The sequence below is a fragment of the Ranitomeya variabilis genome, chromosome 2 (genome assembly GCF_051348905.1).
Source record: "Ranitomeya variabilis isolate aRanVar5 chromosome 2, aRanVar5.hap1, whole genome shotgun sequence".
Taxonomy (NCBI): domain Eukaryota; kingdom Metazoa; phylum Chordata; class Amphibia; order Anura; family Dendrobatidae; genus Ranitomeya; species Ranitomeya variabilis.
This window is the reverse complement of record NC_135233.1, coordinates 733,236,980-733,253,205: the sequence shown is the minus strand read 5'-3', so window position 1 is coordinate 733,253,205 and position 16,226 is coordinate 733,236,980. Positions and strand designations below refer to the sequence as shown.

General features: G+C 42.6%; 1 protein-coding gene across 2 annotated transcripts in view; it reads left to right on the top strand.

The window, feature by feature from the left end:
* Window positions 1–16,226, top strand: part of LOC143807719 (uncharacterized) — a 345,126-nt gene that overhangs the window by 64,396 nt on the left and 264,504 nt on the right. For both annotated transcript variants that reach the window (XM_077289578.1, XM_077289579.1), the window contains 3 exons: window positions 1,622–1,754; window positions 3,406–3,612; window positions 7,439–7,631. In XM_077289578.1, the coding sequence (XP_077145693.1) occupies window positions 1,622–1,754; window positions 3,406–3,612; window positions 7,439–7,631 (533 nt within the window). The remainder of the gene's footprint in view (window positions 1–1,621; window positions 1,755–3,405; window positions 3,613–7,438; window positions 7,632–16,226) is intronic.

The window sequence follows — 16,226 nt, the reverse complement described above, 5'->3', positions numbered from 1 at the left end:
TGGTAGGCGTCAGTCCAGACTGAATGGACAGGAACTGCTTCAGGAATGACTGGATCACTGGCAGATATGACTGGAATACAGGACCGGGTAGGACCCAGCTTAGACTGGATGGATAAGTACAGATTCAGGAAGGACTGGGTCACTGGCAGGTACGACTGGAATGCAGGAACTGGTAGGTGTCAGTCCAGACTGAATGGACAGGAACTGTTTCAGGAAGGACTGGATCATTGCCCGGTATGACTGGAATACAGGAACGGGTAGGGCCCAGTTCAGACTGGACGGACAAGTACAGATTCAGCAAGGATTAGGTCACTGGCAGGTATGACTGGAATATATGAATGGGTAGGAGCCAGTTCTGACAGGACGGACAGGGAACCATAAATGCGGACAGGCAGGAAACTGCAGATGCTGTCAAGCAGAGAAGCTGAGTTTCCCACAGGATAGACAGGAGCAGGTTCACATAGAAAAGACAGAATGAGGATAGGTTCAGACAGGACTGACCTGACTAAGTTCACACAGGACAAACATAAGGACAAGTACACAACGGTCAGACAGAGCCAGGGCACTTACTATGAAGTAACAAGTGTACACACCGACCACTAATGTTGCACAGCGACAACAGAATAGAGGTAGGTACTGGTTCAGACATTGCAGGTTAGCGATGAGTACTGGTCAGACACAGGAGGATTAAGGAAAGGAAGCTGATACAGCAGATATAGGGTTGGGACTAATCCAGACACAAAGGTTAGGAGGGACATCTTAGGAACACACGGACTGTCTCTTCAAGAACCAGGAAGTTCCCGCACATGTGCTAAGAAAATGCTGCCAGAAAACATGCAGAGGACAAGAGTGATGAGTGAGCCGACATCCCTGCCAGGAGGAGGAGGGACGCTGGCATTACAGTGTGTCTTTCATCTTCTTCCCTTAGTTTTATTGGCCAAGCACTGCATCTAGAGTCCTCAGCATTGCCCATTTCTTGGTGCCTCTTCAAAAGAACATGAACAACACATCTTGAAACCCCAGTCTGCTTTGAAATCTTTGCTTGGGAGAGACCTTGCTGATGCAGTATAACTACATTTTGTCTTGTTGCTGTGCTCAATCTTGTGTAAGTGTACTTAGAAGAATTGATGCCGTTTTGAAGGAAAAAGGAGGTCACGCCAAATATTGATTTCAGATTTCTCTCGTTTGTTCACTTTGCTAATTGATGTCAAATAAACTATTAACACTTCTGTTTTATAAAGTATTTTACTTTTTTGCTGCATTTTTCACACCTGCCTAAAACCTTTGCACAATACTGTATATGTGGGGATTTAGGAACTGGGACTTAAAATGGTGTAGCTATATCTGCATTAAAACAGGATCTCTTGCCAGGAATTCAATGTGGTTTCTTATCTGACTTTAATTTGTTATCTGATTGACATTTAACAATAGTTAATTTTAGACAATAATTATTTGGGGGGGTTAAAGTTGCATTTTGTTTTATACTGTGACATTAGTAGCAGTAAGTCATCCAGAACACGTAAAGCCTTATAAAATGGAGAGTAGCTGTCATTATTTTTTACTGCCTCGCTTGTCTTGGATATGGTCGTGACTATACTTATTTATTATGTGTTTTATTAAGGTACAATTACCAGAACATGCTGCAATTACTGGGATTAGATGAGGCAGAAGATAACAGCAAAGATCCCGTATTGATGAAAGGAGCATACTTATCTCTTCTCTACTTGCGTCATCTGCGACTAAGGGATCTTCAGGTAAAATATTTTCTCCTTTTCTTGGCACAACTACAGATGGAAATGTGATAAAGATTTCAAGCTGCCAGCACTTCATGATCCAAGATAACTTATAGAAAAACAACGACAGATGAACTGAATTCTCAAGAATTTCCTCTTGTGACTGTACAAATAGAAGGCGAATGGGGAAAAACGTCATTAGAGTAAAGGTCATTGACTCTAGTATCTACTGGTGTCTGGATAAGGAGTAGTTAATAGAAAGATCGGACACAAGTATGGAACAAATGGGAAAGATTGCCAGATGCTGGTATTTAGGGAGATATGTCTAAGGCTAGGTTCACATTGCGTTAGCGCAATCCGTTTAGCGCTAGCGCTAGCGGATTGCGCTAACGCAATGTTTATTTAGGGGCCGTGTTAGGGCCGTGTTAGTTTCGAATTTCAGGAAAATATACGTATGTCTAGTGACAATTATTGGTAATTAATACAAATAAACAGTAGGGGGTGCTGTTTAGAAACATGTATTGCATACAAGCATGACGACTCCCTTTTTTGTGTCACTAACTATTAAAAGGCAATTTTATTCTTCCTTAGGATATGTGCTTGCCCTTCCCGTCTCTGCTTCTGTCATCAGGCGGCGTCTTCTTGCGGACGACGCAAGGCGGCAACTCTAGTTCCACGTCCTTTAGTTCTTGTAGTTCTGTCCGTAATGGGAGATGAGTAATGAACTTTTCAGGGTTTGTTTCCTTCTGTGTGACCTAGGTGTGTGTGACTGCATACTTACGAATCCCTCCCATTACAGGGTAGATGTGGTGAAATTATGTATATCGTAGCCTGAAACTAAATGTATTATTCTGAATATTCAGCTATTAACAATAGAAGCTATAAGTACAACTTAAAAGGGTTGTCTGTCTTGCCATAATTATAGTACTCCCCCTTGTAAAATGAAAATAACGTATACTCACCTTGCAATAGTGCCATTCTAGCACTGCTGGCGCCAGGTCTAGTGATGTTATGCCATGTGAGCCTTACAGCCAATCATTGGCCGCTACTGGGCTGCTGCGGTCTTGCTTCCCTAAGAATAATGTCAGACAAGTGGAAGTAAGTAGTGAGATACAGATTAAGACGAGACATGGTTAAAGGGAATCAGTCACAAGAGTTTTGTTTGGTAATCTGAAAGCACCATAATGTAGCAGCAGAGATGCTGATTACAGTGATGGGTCACTTATTAGGCTGTGTTTTCCTATTTCAATACAATCAGTGTTTTATCTGCAGGAGATTATTAGTACAGGACAATTGGCCTTGTGCATCCTAGTCCAACCACCCTCCCAACACTGATTAGCAGTTTTATGTCACTATACATTGTACATAGAAAGTTGTAGTATGGGTAGGGTTATACACAGCTGAAAAACTACTAGATCTGCAGCAGAAAAAACTGTGACTACCATAACAACTGCTGTGCCCAGTAAACAAAGTGATACGTCACTGGAATCAGGGTCTTCATCCCTGTCAGATTACGTAGTAAAAACCTGCTGACAGATTCCCTTTAAATATAACTTTATTTTTTTCTGTAAAATTCATATGGAATCCTACAGAAAATGAACCCTGTAGGTATTAATGAAGCAAAGTTATGCTGTCGGATTAAATTAAATATGTCGTTCCTGTGTCTATGCAGCGAATGTGTCTTGGAATCCTAAATTATTTCCGATCTATTGAGAGAACCCTAACAATTGACAGCTGTGGCCTCTGCAGTACTTCTGGTCATTTGGCACACAGTGTGGGTGAACAGGCATGCTGGGTAAATGCTACTCAAGGTGGATCTGGTATGAACGGAGGACTTGGATCTCATCAGTATATGTACCAAACACCGGCAGACCTCCAGGTATTATCTTAGTTAACAATATATCACGCGTCTAACATCTCCTACATTTTCTATCATCAGTGACATCTGATATTATTGTATTGACATAACTGATAGCTAAAGGGACTAAAGGCAACCTGGGACCCCAAGTATGGAGCTCCTAAAACACAATGTACTTGTGTACATGAATGGAAAATCAACAACAGCTGAACTGATTTCTCAAGAATTTGCAACACATTCTCCAAACGAGATACATTGGCAAGCAGAGCATACCATAAGCATTAATAGACCTAGTATAGATACTAGCACTATATTTTTCAGAGAATCTTTTGCTTATCATTTTATGTATTGACAACTGTGCAATTAATTTAGGCTATTTTAAAGTTAATTCATCACATTGTTTATGCTGCAGAAGACAGTATTAGGCCTCTTTCACACATCAGTTTGTCTGGTACGTGTGGTAACAGTTTTCACACATACTGGTGTCACGCACAGTGTAGGACAGACTAAGTGCAACACAAAGGAATAAGGGGAAGAGGGGCCCAACACTAGGGCACGGGGAAGGGGGTAGTGGAGACCCCTAGACAGATCTAACGTCACCCTGTCTTCCTTATCGTCCCTATATAGGTTCCACACCTATCGCCGAGCAGAATACCTAATCCCTGCCTAACCCTAGTGATAAACCCTGCTCTGGGGAGGACAGGAAGAGCGCTAGTCAATCCCCACTAATGCTAAAGATAGCTAGGATAAATGAAACAAGGGAGACACTTAGCTTGAGTAGACTCAGAGAGAAACAGCAACGCCCTCCAAACTCCAAAGAGGACTCTAGCAGACTGCTACAGCTCTAAGCCTCAACAGGGAAGTGCACATAGACACCGGGTGCTGAAGACATCTCTCATCATTCTCCCCTGCTCTGCCGGCAATCAGCGCTAGCAGGGGAGAATGTTGAGCGTTGTATTCAACTGGTAACAGCAAGAGCAGGCGGCGGCTGATAAGAGTATTCATCAGCCGCCGCCTGTTCTATAAATAAATAATAAAAAAATGACGCGGGGTTCCGCTGTATTTTTGATAACCAGCCAGGCAAAACTGACAGCTGTGGGCTGCAACCCTCACCTGTCAGCTTTAGCAAGGTTAGTTATCAAGAATAGAGGAGTCAAAACACCGTATATTTTAATTATTTAAATAAATAATTGTAAAAAAAAATGGCATGGGGTCCCCCCATTTTTGACTACCAGTCAAGCTAAAGCAGACAACTGGGAGCTGGTAAGGGGCCATGGATATTGCCCCCCCCCAGTCTAAAAATAGCAGCCCGCATACACCCTAGAAAAGGCGCTTATATTAGATGCGCCAATTCTGGTGCTTTGCCCATCTCTTCCCACTTTCACTGTGGTGGTGGCAAGTGGGAAGCCCCTCTTATATACACCTCTCTATTACTAAGCAGTGGAATTGATGTCACCAGGCAACACAAAGGTAAGATAAACCCCACAAATATGAACCCCGCTTGCCACCGCCATAGGGCAAGTGGGAAAAGTCGGGCAAAGTGCCAAAATTGGCACATCTTTCTGGGTGGCTGTGGGCTTCTATTTTTAGGCTGGGGGACCAATATCCATGGCCCCTTACCATCCTGAGAATGCCAGCCCCCAGCTGTCTTCTTTATCTTGGTTGGTTGTCAAAAATGGGGGGGGGACACCACACCGTTTTATTAAATTATTTAAATAATTAAAAAACACAGCATGGGGATCTCTCTATTCTTGATAACTATTCTTCCTGGCTATCACGCTGTTTCTGTCATAAGGGTGCTGCTGGCACGGTATCAGCCACTGCTCTGTGTATAGAGTGTGGCAGCTGAAACCGCACCCGCAGCATTGACTGACAGCTGAGCCTAATGATGAATCAGCTGTCAGTCAGTGCCGGGGTGCTGCTGCAGTCGCTACTCTCTGTGCGGGAGCTGCACGATGCCAGGATGCTAATAACCTGCAGTGTAATGACAGGTTTAATTAAAAATAAATAATACTTATCTTACTAACACACTGCAGCTCCACGTCCAGTCCTTGTCATATCTCCCTCCTGTCTTGGGACATCCTGTTCTGACCATTCGGACATGTGACCTCTGGAACTAATCATTCGCATAGCTGTAGCCAGTGATTGTCTGCAGCAGTCACTTGTCTGTCAAGAAGAGGAAGCATGAAAAGCAACAGGGGAATCAGTGCTGGAAGGGGAGCAGATGAGCAGAGGGCAGAACTGGAGGATCAGTAAAAGAAGCATAATTTATTTATTATTTATTTATTATTTATTATTTTTCTCAAATCCTTTTGCATGTTTTGTTTTTTAAATTATGAGTGGAAAACCCCTTTAAGCCACGTTCACATGTTAAGTATTTGGTGAGTTTTTTACCTCAGTATGTGTAAGCCAAATGCAATGTTGGATGATAAATACAGAAGTGAGGACGTGTTTCTATTATACTTTTCCTCAGATTGTTCCACTCCTGGTTGTGGCTTACAAATACTGAGGTAAAATGCTGACTAAATACCGATAATGTGTGAATGTGTCCTTAAAGGGCCACTGTCACCCCCTCCAGCCATTATAAACTAATAGAGCCACCTTGTGCAGCAGTAATGCTGCAGTCTAACAAGGTGGCTCTTTTAGTTTTTGATTCCGTTATTCCCTCAATAAAGCGTTTTAAAATTTGCCCTAACTACCTGTCTGTAGACCTGGAGGCGGTCCGAAGCCTCCTCTGTGAATCTCCCAACGGCCGTCACTCTTCTCTTCTGGGGATGTGGTCGCCGCCCCCTTCGCGCTGTTTCTTCTTAAATCCGGCGCCTGCGCTGTGCGTGCCTGCCTGGGACAGGCGCAGTCTTCATTGTCCGTCATAGGTCAGATGCAGGGTGCCTGACTGCGCCTGTGCGGGCAGTGCGGCCACCCTGTTGCTGAATCCCCGCCCCAAACTGTGTTATTCATTATGCACAGTGCGGGGCTGGGGTTCCTGGGCATGCGCACTGCGCTGTTCAGACGCTCCCCCAGCACAGACGCTCCCCCGCCTTCCAGCGTTGTTATTTGCGGCTGCTTCATTCCAAACGCTGGCAAGGAAACCTGTATATTACGGCAACGCTGGAAGGCGGGGGACCGGGGGAGCGTCTGAACAGCGCAGTGCGCATGCCCAGGAACCCCAGCCCCGCACTGTGCATAATGAATAACACAGCGCGGGGCGGGGATTCAGCAACAGGGTGGCCGCACTGCCGGCACAGGCGCAGTCAGGCACCCTGCATCTGACCTATGACGGATAATGAAGACTGCGCCTGTCAGAGGCAGGCACGCACAGCGCAGGCGCCGGATTTAAGAAGAAACAGCGCTCAGGGGGCGTCGACCACATCCCCAGAAGAGAAGAGTGACGGCCGTTGGGAGATTCACAGAGGAGGCTTCGGACCTGCCTCCAGGTCTACAGACAGGTAGTTAGGGCAAATTTTAAAACGCTATATTGAGGGAATAACGGAATCAAAAACTAAAAGAGCCACCTTGTTAGACTGCAGCATTACTGCTGCACAAGGTGGCTCTTTTAGTTTATAATGGCTGGAGGGGGTGACAGTGGCCCTTTAACAGAATACTGACCTCATAATTATTTTACTCCTTTGAATACGAAATAAAGTAATAGCAACACTTCATGTTGACATTCTATATTGAGCCATCTTTCTTTCTCTTGTTTTACATTTGATTTTATTTACTTTTATATGACTAATTATCCAGAATTTGATCAATTTAAATTTTATAACGTAATTGCTGGATTAAATTAATTTTACTGTCCATTGCTGTCAACAGTACATACTTGCTGTACATTTTATTTCACTGCCAGGTTCATAGTTCAGAATTCATGGAGTTTTCAGAGGTTGAGAATCACAATGATTTCTACACAGTTGAAGATGGCATAATTCACACACAGGATCAGAGAGGAGCGTATGTGATGTATGATGCTGCGCTTGAGGATTTCAAACACTTACAAGATCAGATGTTGCTTTTAACAACTCTCTATATTGAGAAAGATCAAAGTAAGATGTGAAATATTTATTAGAACTTCAGTAGAACTAGTAATGAACAGTAGTTATTTTCTGCTGAGCATGATATTCACTACTAGCAGATTGCTCGTGCTGATGCTGCACAATCATTTGCAAGAAAAGCACATTATAATGAAAGTGAAAGAGGTGTTTAAAGCCCCCGTCACACTAAGCGAGGTCGCTAGCGAGATCGCTGCTGAGTCACAAGTTTTGTGACGCAACAGCGACCTCAGTAGCGATCTCGCTATGTTTGACACGTAGCAGCGACCAGGCCCCTGCTGTGAGATCGCTGGTCGTGTAGGAATGGCCTGGACCTTTTTTTGATCGTTGAGGTCCCGCTGGGTGGCACACATCGCTGTGTTTGACACCTTACCAACGACCTCGTTGACGACTCAGACACCAACACATAGGCGTGCATTTGCGTTGCCTTTTCCGCACCCCTCCGCTCTGATTGGTGGTCATGCCTTCAACAGAAGGCGACATGTGTCGCCTCATAAGGCAAGGCCGCCACCAATCAGAACGCAGTAGCGACCACCAATCGGAACTGAATGGGCACGGAAAAGGCAACGCAAATGCACGCCTGTGTGACTACAACGTCACACAGGACGTCCCTCATCGAGGTCTGAATTGTCATAATAGCTGCCATGTGACAGGGTCACAACGACCAACGACATCGTTGTACAGGTCGCTACAGGTCGCCGCATCGCTGCTGCGTCGTTGGGAAGATCTCACTGTTTGACATCTCACCAGCGACCACATAGCGACGCAGCAACGATCCCTGACAGGTCGTATCGTTGTCGGGATCGCTTTAGCATCGCTAAGTGTGACGGGGCCTTAACATCAAAACCCTTCAGTTTATTTACTGCTGTTACTGCTGTTTACTGCTGTTCATCAGAAAATGACCTATTGTTTAAAGAGTAACTGTTGTTTTAATATTTTTTCATAAATCAATAGTTTGAAAGAAAATATGACATTTTGTAATATATCTTATGAGAGAAATCTGCTTCTTTTTCCTCTTGGACAGATCTTTTATTCATAGAATCATAGAAACATAGAATGTTACGGACCTCAAGGGTCCTTGTGTCCAACCCCCTGCTCAATGCAGGGTGCACTAAACCATTTCAGACAGATGTCTGTTCAGCCTCTGTTTGAAGACTTCCATTGAAGGAGAACTCACCACCTCTCATGGCAGCCTGTTCCAGTCATTGATCACCCTCACTGTCAAAAAGTCAAAAAGTTTTTTCTAATATCTAATCTGTTGCTTCTCCCTTTATTTTTCATTCCATTGCTTCTTGTGTTTCCATGTGAAAATGGGAATAATGATGATGCCTCTACACTGTGACATCCCTTCAGATATTTGTAGACAGCTATTAAGTCTCCTCTTTGCCTTCTTTTTTATACCTTGGACCCTCATGTGCTTCATAGACTTTTTTTTCCAGAAAAATGATCTTTTAGCCCCAAATGTTTTATTTTCACAATGGTAACATGAGAAGTTGGCCCACTAAAATTGTTGTGCAATTTCTCTTGAGTACCCCGATACCCCATATGTAGGTGAAAACTACTGTTTGGGCGCATGGCAGAGCTCGGAAGGGAAAGAGCACCATTTGTCTTTTTGAATGCAAAATTGGCTAGAATCAAGAGCGGAAGCCATGTCGCATTTGCAGAGCCCCTGATGTGCTTAAACAGTAGAAAGCTCCCACAAGTGACCTCATTTTGGAAACTAGATCCTTCAAGGAACTTATCTAGAGGGAGTACTTTGAACCGCCAGGTGCTTCACATAAGTTTGTAACATATAGCTGTGAAAATAAAAAGTCACATCTTTTCCACAAAAATTATCTTTTAGCAACAATTTTTTTATCTTCACAAGGGTAACAGGAGAAAAAGGACCTCTAAAATTTGTTGTGCAATTTCTCCTGAGTACGCTGATACCCCATATGTGAGGGAAAGCTACTTTTTTGTGCGCACAACAGGGAAGGAGTGGAATGTAGACTTTGGTGGAATGGTCTGCAGGCATCATGTCGCATTTGGAGATGCCCCTTGGCTTTTCTCATGGCACTGAACGACTGGAGGACTTTATCAGAGTGATCAACCCCCCCCCCCCCCCGTGTTCTTGTTGTACTCCAGTAGACAGTTTGATTTGGTGACCTGTGTAGAGGTACCTTGCACAGTGGTGGGGGTGATGCCATCACAATCTATGGTGGTGAAGAAAAGGACATCCTTCTTGTCCTTGTACGTGACTACTCTTTCTGAGTAGCTGCCCAATTAGCATCTTATGGAGGCTGATTTTTGCGGGCAGTACCGCATGCAGTGGTAGCTCGTGCAGAGAGGAACTTTAAGAGTGGGATGCTGGTACAAAAGTTATCTACATAGAGGTGGTAACCTTGATCCAGCAGTGGGAGCACCAAATCCCACACAATTTTCTCACTCACTCCCAAAACAGGGGGACCTTCAGGGGGTTCAATCCAGGTATTCACTTCATAAACTCTAAACCTGTGGGTGTACCCTGAGGTACACTCGGTCAGTTGTAGAGTTTAATTTTGTAACTGGCCCTCTTACTGGTCAGGTATTGCCAGAATTTGAGCCTCCCATTGAAATGTTTTAGGAACTCATCCATCCATGTCCCTTTGGGGAACGTACACCTCAGCAAACTTATTGCTAAAGTGATTAATTACGGGCCAAACTTTGAAAAGTCTGTCAAAATTAGGATCATTGTGCATTATTACTGCAATGAAAAAGTTTTTGGATTGCCTCAAATTGTTTATGGGTCAAAGACATGTGGAACTCTGTTGTGTTGTATAAAACATCATCACTCCAATTTTGCCAAAGTCTTGGTTTCTTCACTAACCCCATTTAAAAAAAAAAAGAAAAGAATCTAGAAAGAAAAAGATGAAAATAAAAAAATATATATAAAAGTTTAGTAAAATAAAACACAAACTTACTAAACGGACATCACTAATCAAAAAATTATTGAGCGCCCGCAAGTATCTGACACTAACCCTGACTAAATTCTATAAAAAATACTGTAGTAGACACAGATTACTGCAGTATATTTTTACTGTCACTAATCTAGTTTTCACCACCGCAGCTAGGCACGGGAGCGCCGCTATCCACGCTACTTACACAGATCCCCAACGATCCCTAATTTGCACTACTACGCCTGGGCATTACGTAACCATAGCATCACCGGGACCCTTATCCCGATTCTTCCTATACCTTCTATCTACCTGAACAAGCGAGCATGATAAAGGCTCCGGCGGAGCCGAAACGTCTCTTGTCGCTTTGTTAAAATATTCTGTTATGCTCCCAGAAACATATTGAATGAATTTGAAAAGACTTTGCATTATATTCCCTGTGAGAGTGCAGTGAATTTATGTTTAACTAATCTAGTCCCATCAATTAATCTAATTTTGTTTTTATTCTCTTTTCACACCTCCAAAAAAAAAAAAAGAAAGGATCAACCAGAGGCTGAACACTGATGTGCATCGATGATCAGCACTCGATGGCTGTAGGATGCATGCATGGATGTGATGCATTTTTTCTGCTTTACTATCTGACACTAACCCTGATTAAATTCAGTAAAAAAAATACTGTAGCAAACACCGATTACTGGAGGAGAAAGAAGCAGATTTCGCTGATCAGATATTTTACAAAGTTACTTATTTTCATGTGAACTGTTAATTTATTAAATACAAATTAAAAAGGTGGTAACTCTTTAAAGAGAGAGTATTATCAGAAATTAACCAACTTGTAAATCAGGTTTCTGAATTACATGTATTTTTTTTAACTGTTGGAAATGTTTTTATTTTATATCACAATCGTAAAAAAAAAAATAGTAATTTTGCAGTTTTCACACCGGCCACTGGGGCTTTTTAGATTCATAATTCCTGCTCTTTCAAGAAAAGTTTTCAGCAAGGTTCCATATTATCAGAGGCAGGAGTACTGTGACAGGTAACACCTCTATACACAGCTGGTAACACAGGATCCACCAATCACAATAGATGAGATCACAGCTGACCCTGCCCCCTCCATCCACAATGACCTTTGTACAGGGTCATTAAATTTTTCAATGCAAAAGTACATGTGTTATTTCCTAAAACAATTAAAAGTTAAAAGTTTAAAAAAGCCCTAGTGGCCAGTGTGAAAATTACAAGATTTCTTTTTGTAAAAAAATACATTTAATACAAAACATGATTTAAATACTAAGTTATTTTCTGATGATACAGTCCCTTTAAGTTACACAATGTATTGGATTGTACTGTAACTGTGCTCTTCAACATCCGTGGAGTATCAAACTTGTGGAGGCCAATTTGTGGACAAATCTCAAGAAACTGTGTCTGTGTTTACCTGGTGTGGGGGTAGGGAGGAACAAGTTTTTCTAGTTTTCAATTTAACAATATCCAGTTTGATCATTCTTACTGATTTCATTAAGTGTTGGGGAAACAACTCTTAAGCTTAGAGCCATGCGACAAACTGTGAGCAGTTGTTTAACACAACTAGAATGCATGATACCAATCCCATGTGATTTGGACTTTTCTCTCTGTAAAAGTGTAAATGTTTCTTTCTCCTTGTTTTGCAATTACTTTTGGTATAACTAGAGCACAACTGTGCTGTACCACGCATTAATTGGCATATGGCACTTTGTGAAAATTAATGCCAGCTTACATTCCTCAAAAGAATCCATTGCTTATTTCTAGCTTTAAAAAGAATGTGTCACCATGTTTTTGCTACACAATCTGAGAGCAGCATAATGTAGGAGCAGATACCCTGATTCCAGTATATCGCTTACTGGGCTGCATGTTGTAAATTTTTTGTTAATAAAATCACTGTTTTATCTGCTGCAGATCAATCAGTTCTATGAATGCTGAGCTCTGTATATCCCCAGCCTGTCATGGTACGAGCTATAACTAAGAATACTGATTGTGTTTGAAACGTGTCAGTTTTGTTCTCTTATCCATGTGCTGAATTTTTTTTAATGTTTCTTCCTATTAACAAAGGTGTTTTTACTGAAAAAGCCATGGCCAAAAGTGTTGGTACCCTTGAAACTGTTCCAGAAAATTAAGTATTTCTCCTAAATAATTATTGCAATTACACACGTTTGTGAACACGTTGGAACAACACACAAAAAAAAACAGAAGAAAAAAGGCTAATTGGACATAATTTCACACAAAACCCCAAATATGAGCCAGACAAAATTCTTGGCACCTTTCCAAAATTTGTGGGTAAACAACTTTGTTTTGAGCATGTGCTGCTCGTTTAAACTCACCTGTGGCAAGTAACAAGTGTGGGCAATATGAAAATCACACCTGAAGCCATATAAAAAGGGGAGCAGTTGATTCAATCTTTTCATTGTGTGCCTTTGTGTGCCAGACAAAGCATGTAGAACAGAAAGAGGAGAAGACAATTGTCTAAGGACTTAAGAACCAAAATATCAACAAGCTCAAGCTTACAAGTCCATCTCTAGAGATTTTGATGTTCCTTTGTCCACAGTGCCCAACATAATCAAGATGTTTATAACCCATGGCACTGTAGCTAATCTCCCTGGAAGTGGATGACAGAGAAAAGGCTGCAATGCAGAATAATCCGGATGATGGATAGGAACCCCAATCAAATTCCAAAGAAATTCAAGCTGTGCTGCAGGCTCAGGGTGCATCAGTGTCAGAGTGAACTATTCGTCGACATTTGAATGAAATTAAAATCTATGACAGAAGACCCAGGAGGACCCCACTGCTTGACACAGAGGCATAAAAAGCTAGACTGAACTTTTACAAATTGTTTGAGTAAGTAAAAATCTTTCTGGGAAAACTTCTTGACGAAAAATAAGACCAAGATACAGCGTTTTGCTAAAACACATCATTCTACTGTTTACCGAAAACTGAATGATGCCTACAAAGAAAAGAACCCAGTACCTACAGTTAAATATAGTGGTGGTTCAAAGATGTTTTGAGGTTGTTTTGCTGCTTCTGGCACTGGGTGCCTTGATTGTGTGCAAGTCATCATGAAATATGAAGCTTATCAATGGATTTTAGGTCGCACTGTAGTGCCCAGTGTGAGAAAGCTGGGTTTGCGTCCTAGGTCATGCGTCTTCCAGCAGGACCCCAAACATACATCAAAAAGCACACAGAAATGGATGGAAACAAAGTGCTGGAGAGTTCTAAAGTGACAACCAATGAGTCCGTATCTAAATCCCATTGAACACCTGTGGAGAGATGTTAAAATTGCTGTTGGAAGAAGGCACCCTTCAAGTATGAGAGACCTGGAGCAGTTTGCAAAAGTAGAGTGGTTCAAAATTCTAGTTGAGAGGTGTAAGAAACTTGTTGATGGTTATAGGAAACGATTTCAGTTATTTATTCCAAAGAGTGTGTAATCAAATATTAAATTGAGGGTGCCAACAATTTTGTCCGGACCATTTTTTGAGGGTTCTGTGTTCCCGGTGTGTAGATGGTGGTATGGTGAGAGGCGCAGAGAAGAACGAGGACACAAGGTTGCAGTCTCTTTACCTTTACTGAAGACTTCAGCATCCACAGTCCACTGCAATACAGTTCTGCCTTCTGAATGTCTCTTCCCAGGAGCTGCAGCACTTCAGGCTACACGGCTCCTTTGGACCCTTTGTCCACCTCAGGCTACTGTCTGGTATGTTCTAACTTTCCCTACAGACTACCAGTTATATATATATTGGGAGTGACGTCACTTCCTCTCTGACATGGACCTGTAGAAGCGCTCGGTGTAGCGCGAAACGGCCGTTGTCTCGCCCGGAACACTCCTCACTACTTCTACTCCCCCGAGCCGTGAAGATGCCTTGTTGCGTGTTTCAATAAAGGACACTTGAACTAAAAGGATCGGTGAGTGCTGCCGCGTTTATTGTTTCTTCTTCCACATGATTGATACTTTACTCCACGCGTGCACCTCTGCCCTTGCTGCGGACTTCCTAATGCTTCAGTGCTGAGCACCGTGAATATCTCCGGACATTTGGCTGTGCTGCTGCTGTTTTTCTTTGGTTACCGATATATTGGGAGTGATCTAATAAATATGGTCAGGAGCTCCCCCTGGTGGCCTGGAGTGTGAAATGTGTTGCATGTTTGTGATACCTGGATGCAGTTATCCTTCTTTGCCTCCAAACGTAGCATCACTCTCCCTGAGAGGAAAGCAATACCACTGCGATGACCAGGACCCTGGGGCGCCGCACTCCCCCCCGTTAAATCCAGTACTCCTGGACTGGGAAAAGAAAACAACAGTTACAGGTTAGCAAAAGACATACAAATTTTGAATGCAATAAAACAAGTTAATATGAACTGATGCTTCCCTTTATGGGAGGTAAGGACACTTGAACGTTACATAACAAAACTTATTTACATTGTGGATCCACTTTTTAATAAGGGTAGAAAACAGTTACTAACTATGAAATACGATTACCTGAACGGGTATACTATCTATTAAGGCTTCAAAGTGCAAATCAACATCTTATTACTTTTATTCTTCTTCAAGTGCAAAGTTTCCGACTAACCCCCACGGGTTTACTATATAAAAGTGCATAATTTATCAGAGTCTCAGTTCAGTCTTATTCTTCATAGCAACTCACTATGGAAGAATACAATTCTATTTAACTTCTTTTAATTCTTTCAAACACTATCACCTTTTAGGAAAAAGTGCAACAAGCAAACATTCCCTTTAAGGGTATAAACAATACTCAAGTCTTTCTTAATGAGGTAGTGCAAAGTATTAATACTCAAGTCAGTCAATAACGCTGTAACAGCAGGAACGATTTGAGGGACCCGTTATTAACCCCCAACGTTGGTCTTGGGCGAGCTACAAGGCGTGTATCCAGACCTGGAATCCTGCCGCGCCAAACGGGTTTTTCTTCAGGTCTCTGTAAAACAAAGCAGTTCTCACAACAAGATTAGAAACAGTCTCTTTTAGAAGCAGTCTCTGTAAAAGCTTTCTTTGTAAAACCAGTAGGAAGCACCCTTAAGAAGGTGCAAACTATTTAAAAGCAAGTACGGCCCTACCCACACCGGCAAGTGGGCAGAACCAAGGTGCACCTTGTGGGTGCCAACTATGTGCAATGGAAAGTTTGTGGACCATTCACTGTCCATGATCCAAATGTCCTTGAAGCAAAACGAAACTCTGTAAACAGAGGATCCCTTTAAACGAGGGACCCCTTTAAATGGAAACCTGGTCAGGTTTAACGAACTTTTAAACTGTAGCAGTCATTTTTAGAACTTGCAGCAATGGATTAACTTTTAACTACGTACAGTCATTTTTCACATTTCCTTTGTTTTACTGTGGTAGTACTGGCAAAGGCAGTCCCTTTGGATATGGGTGGCTACCAGGTACCACATACAGTGCGTCTTGGCTCTGTATGGGCGTCTGGGTGCCTACTGTCCTTTGCTCCACGACAGTCCGGTGCATCTTGAGCACAGGATGACAGGTGTGCTATGAGAACTAGATGCAGCAGTCACCTTACCAGGTGTGGGCGCTGGTGAGCTACGTGGAGCCGCTGGTGGCGATGGCGGGGAGTCGATGGGCACTAGGAGGGTCTCGTTAGTGGCGGGGCAGGTTTGGTTTGCTTACTTGCCACCGTGGCGTCTCCGG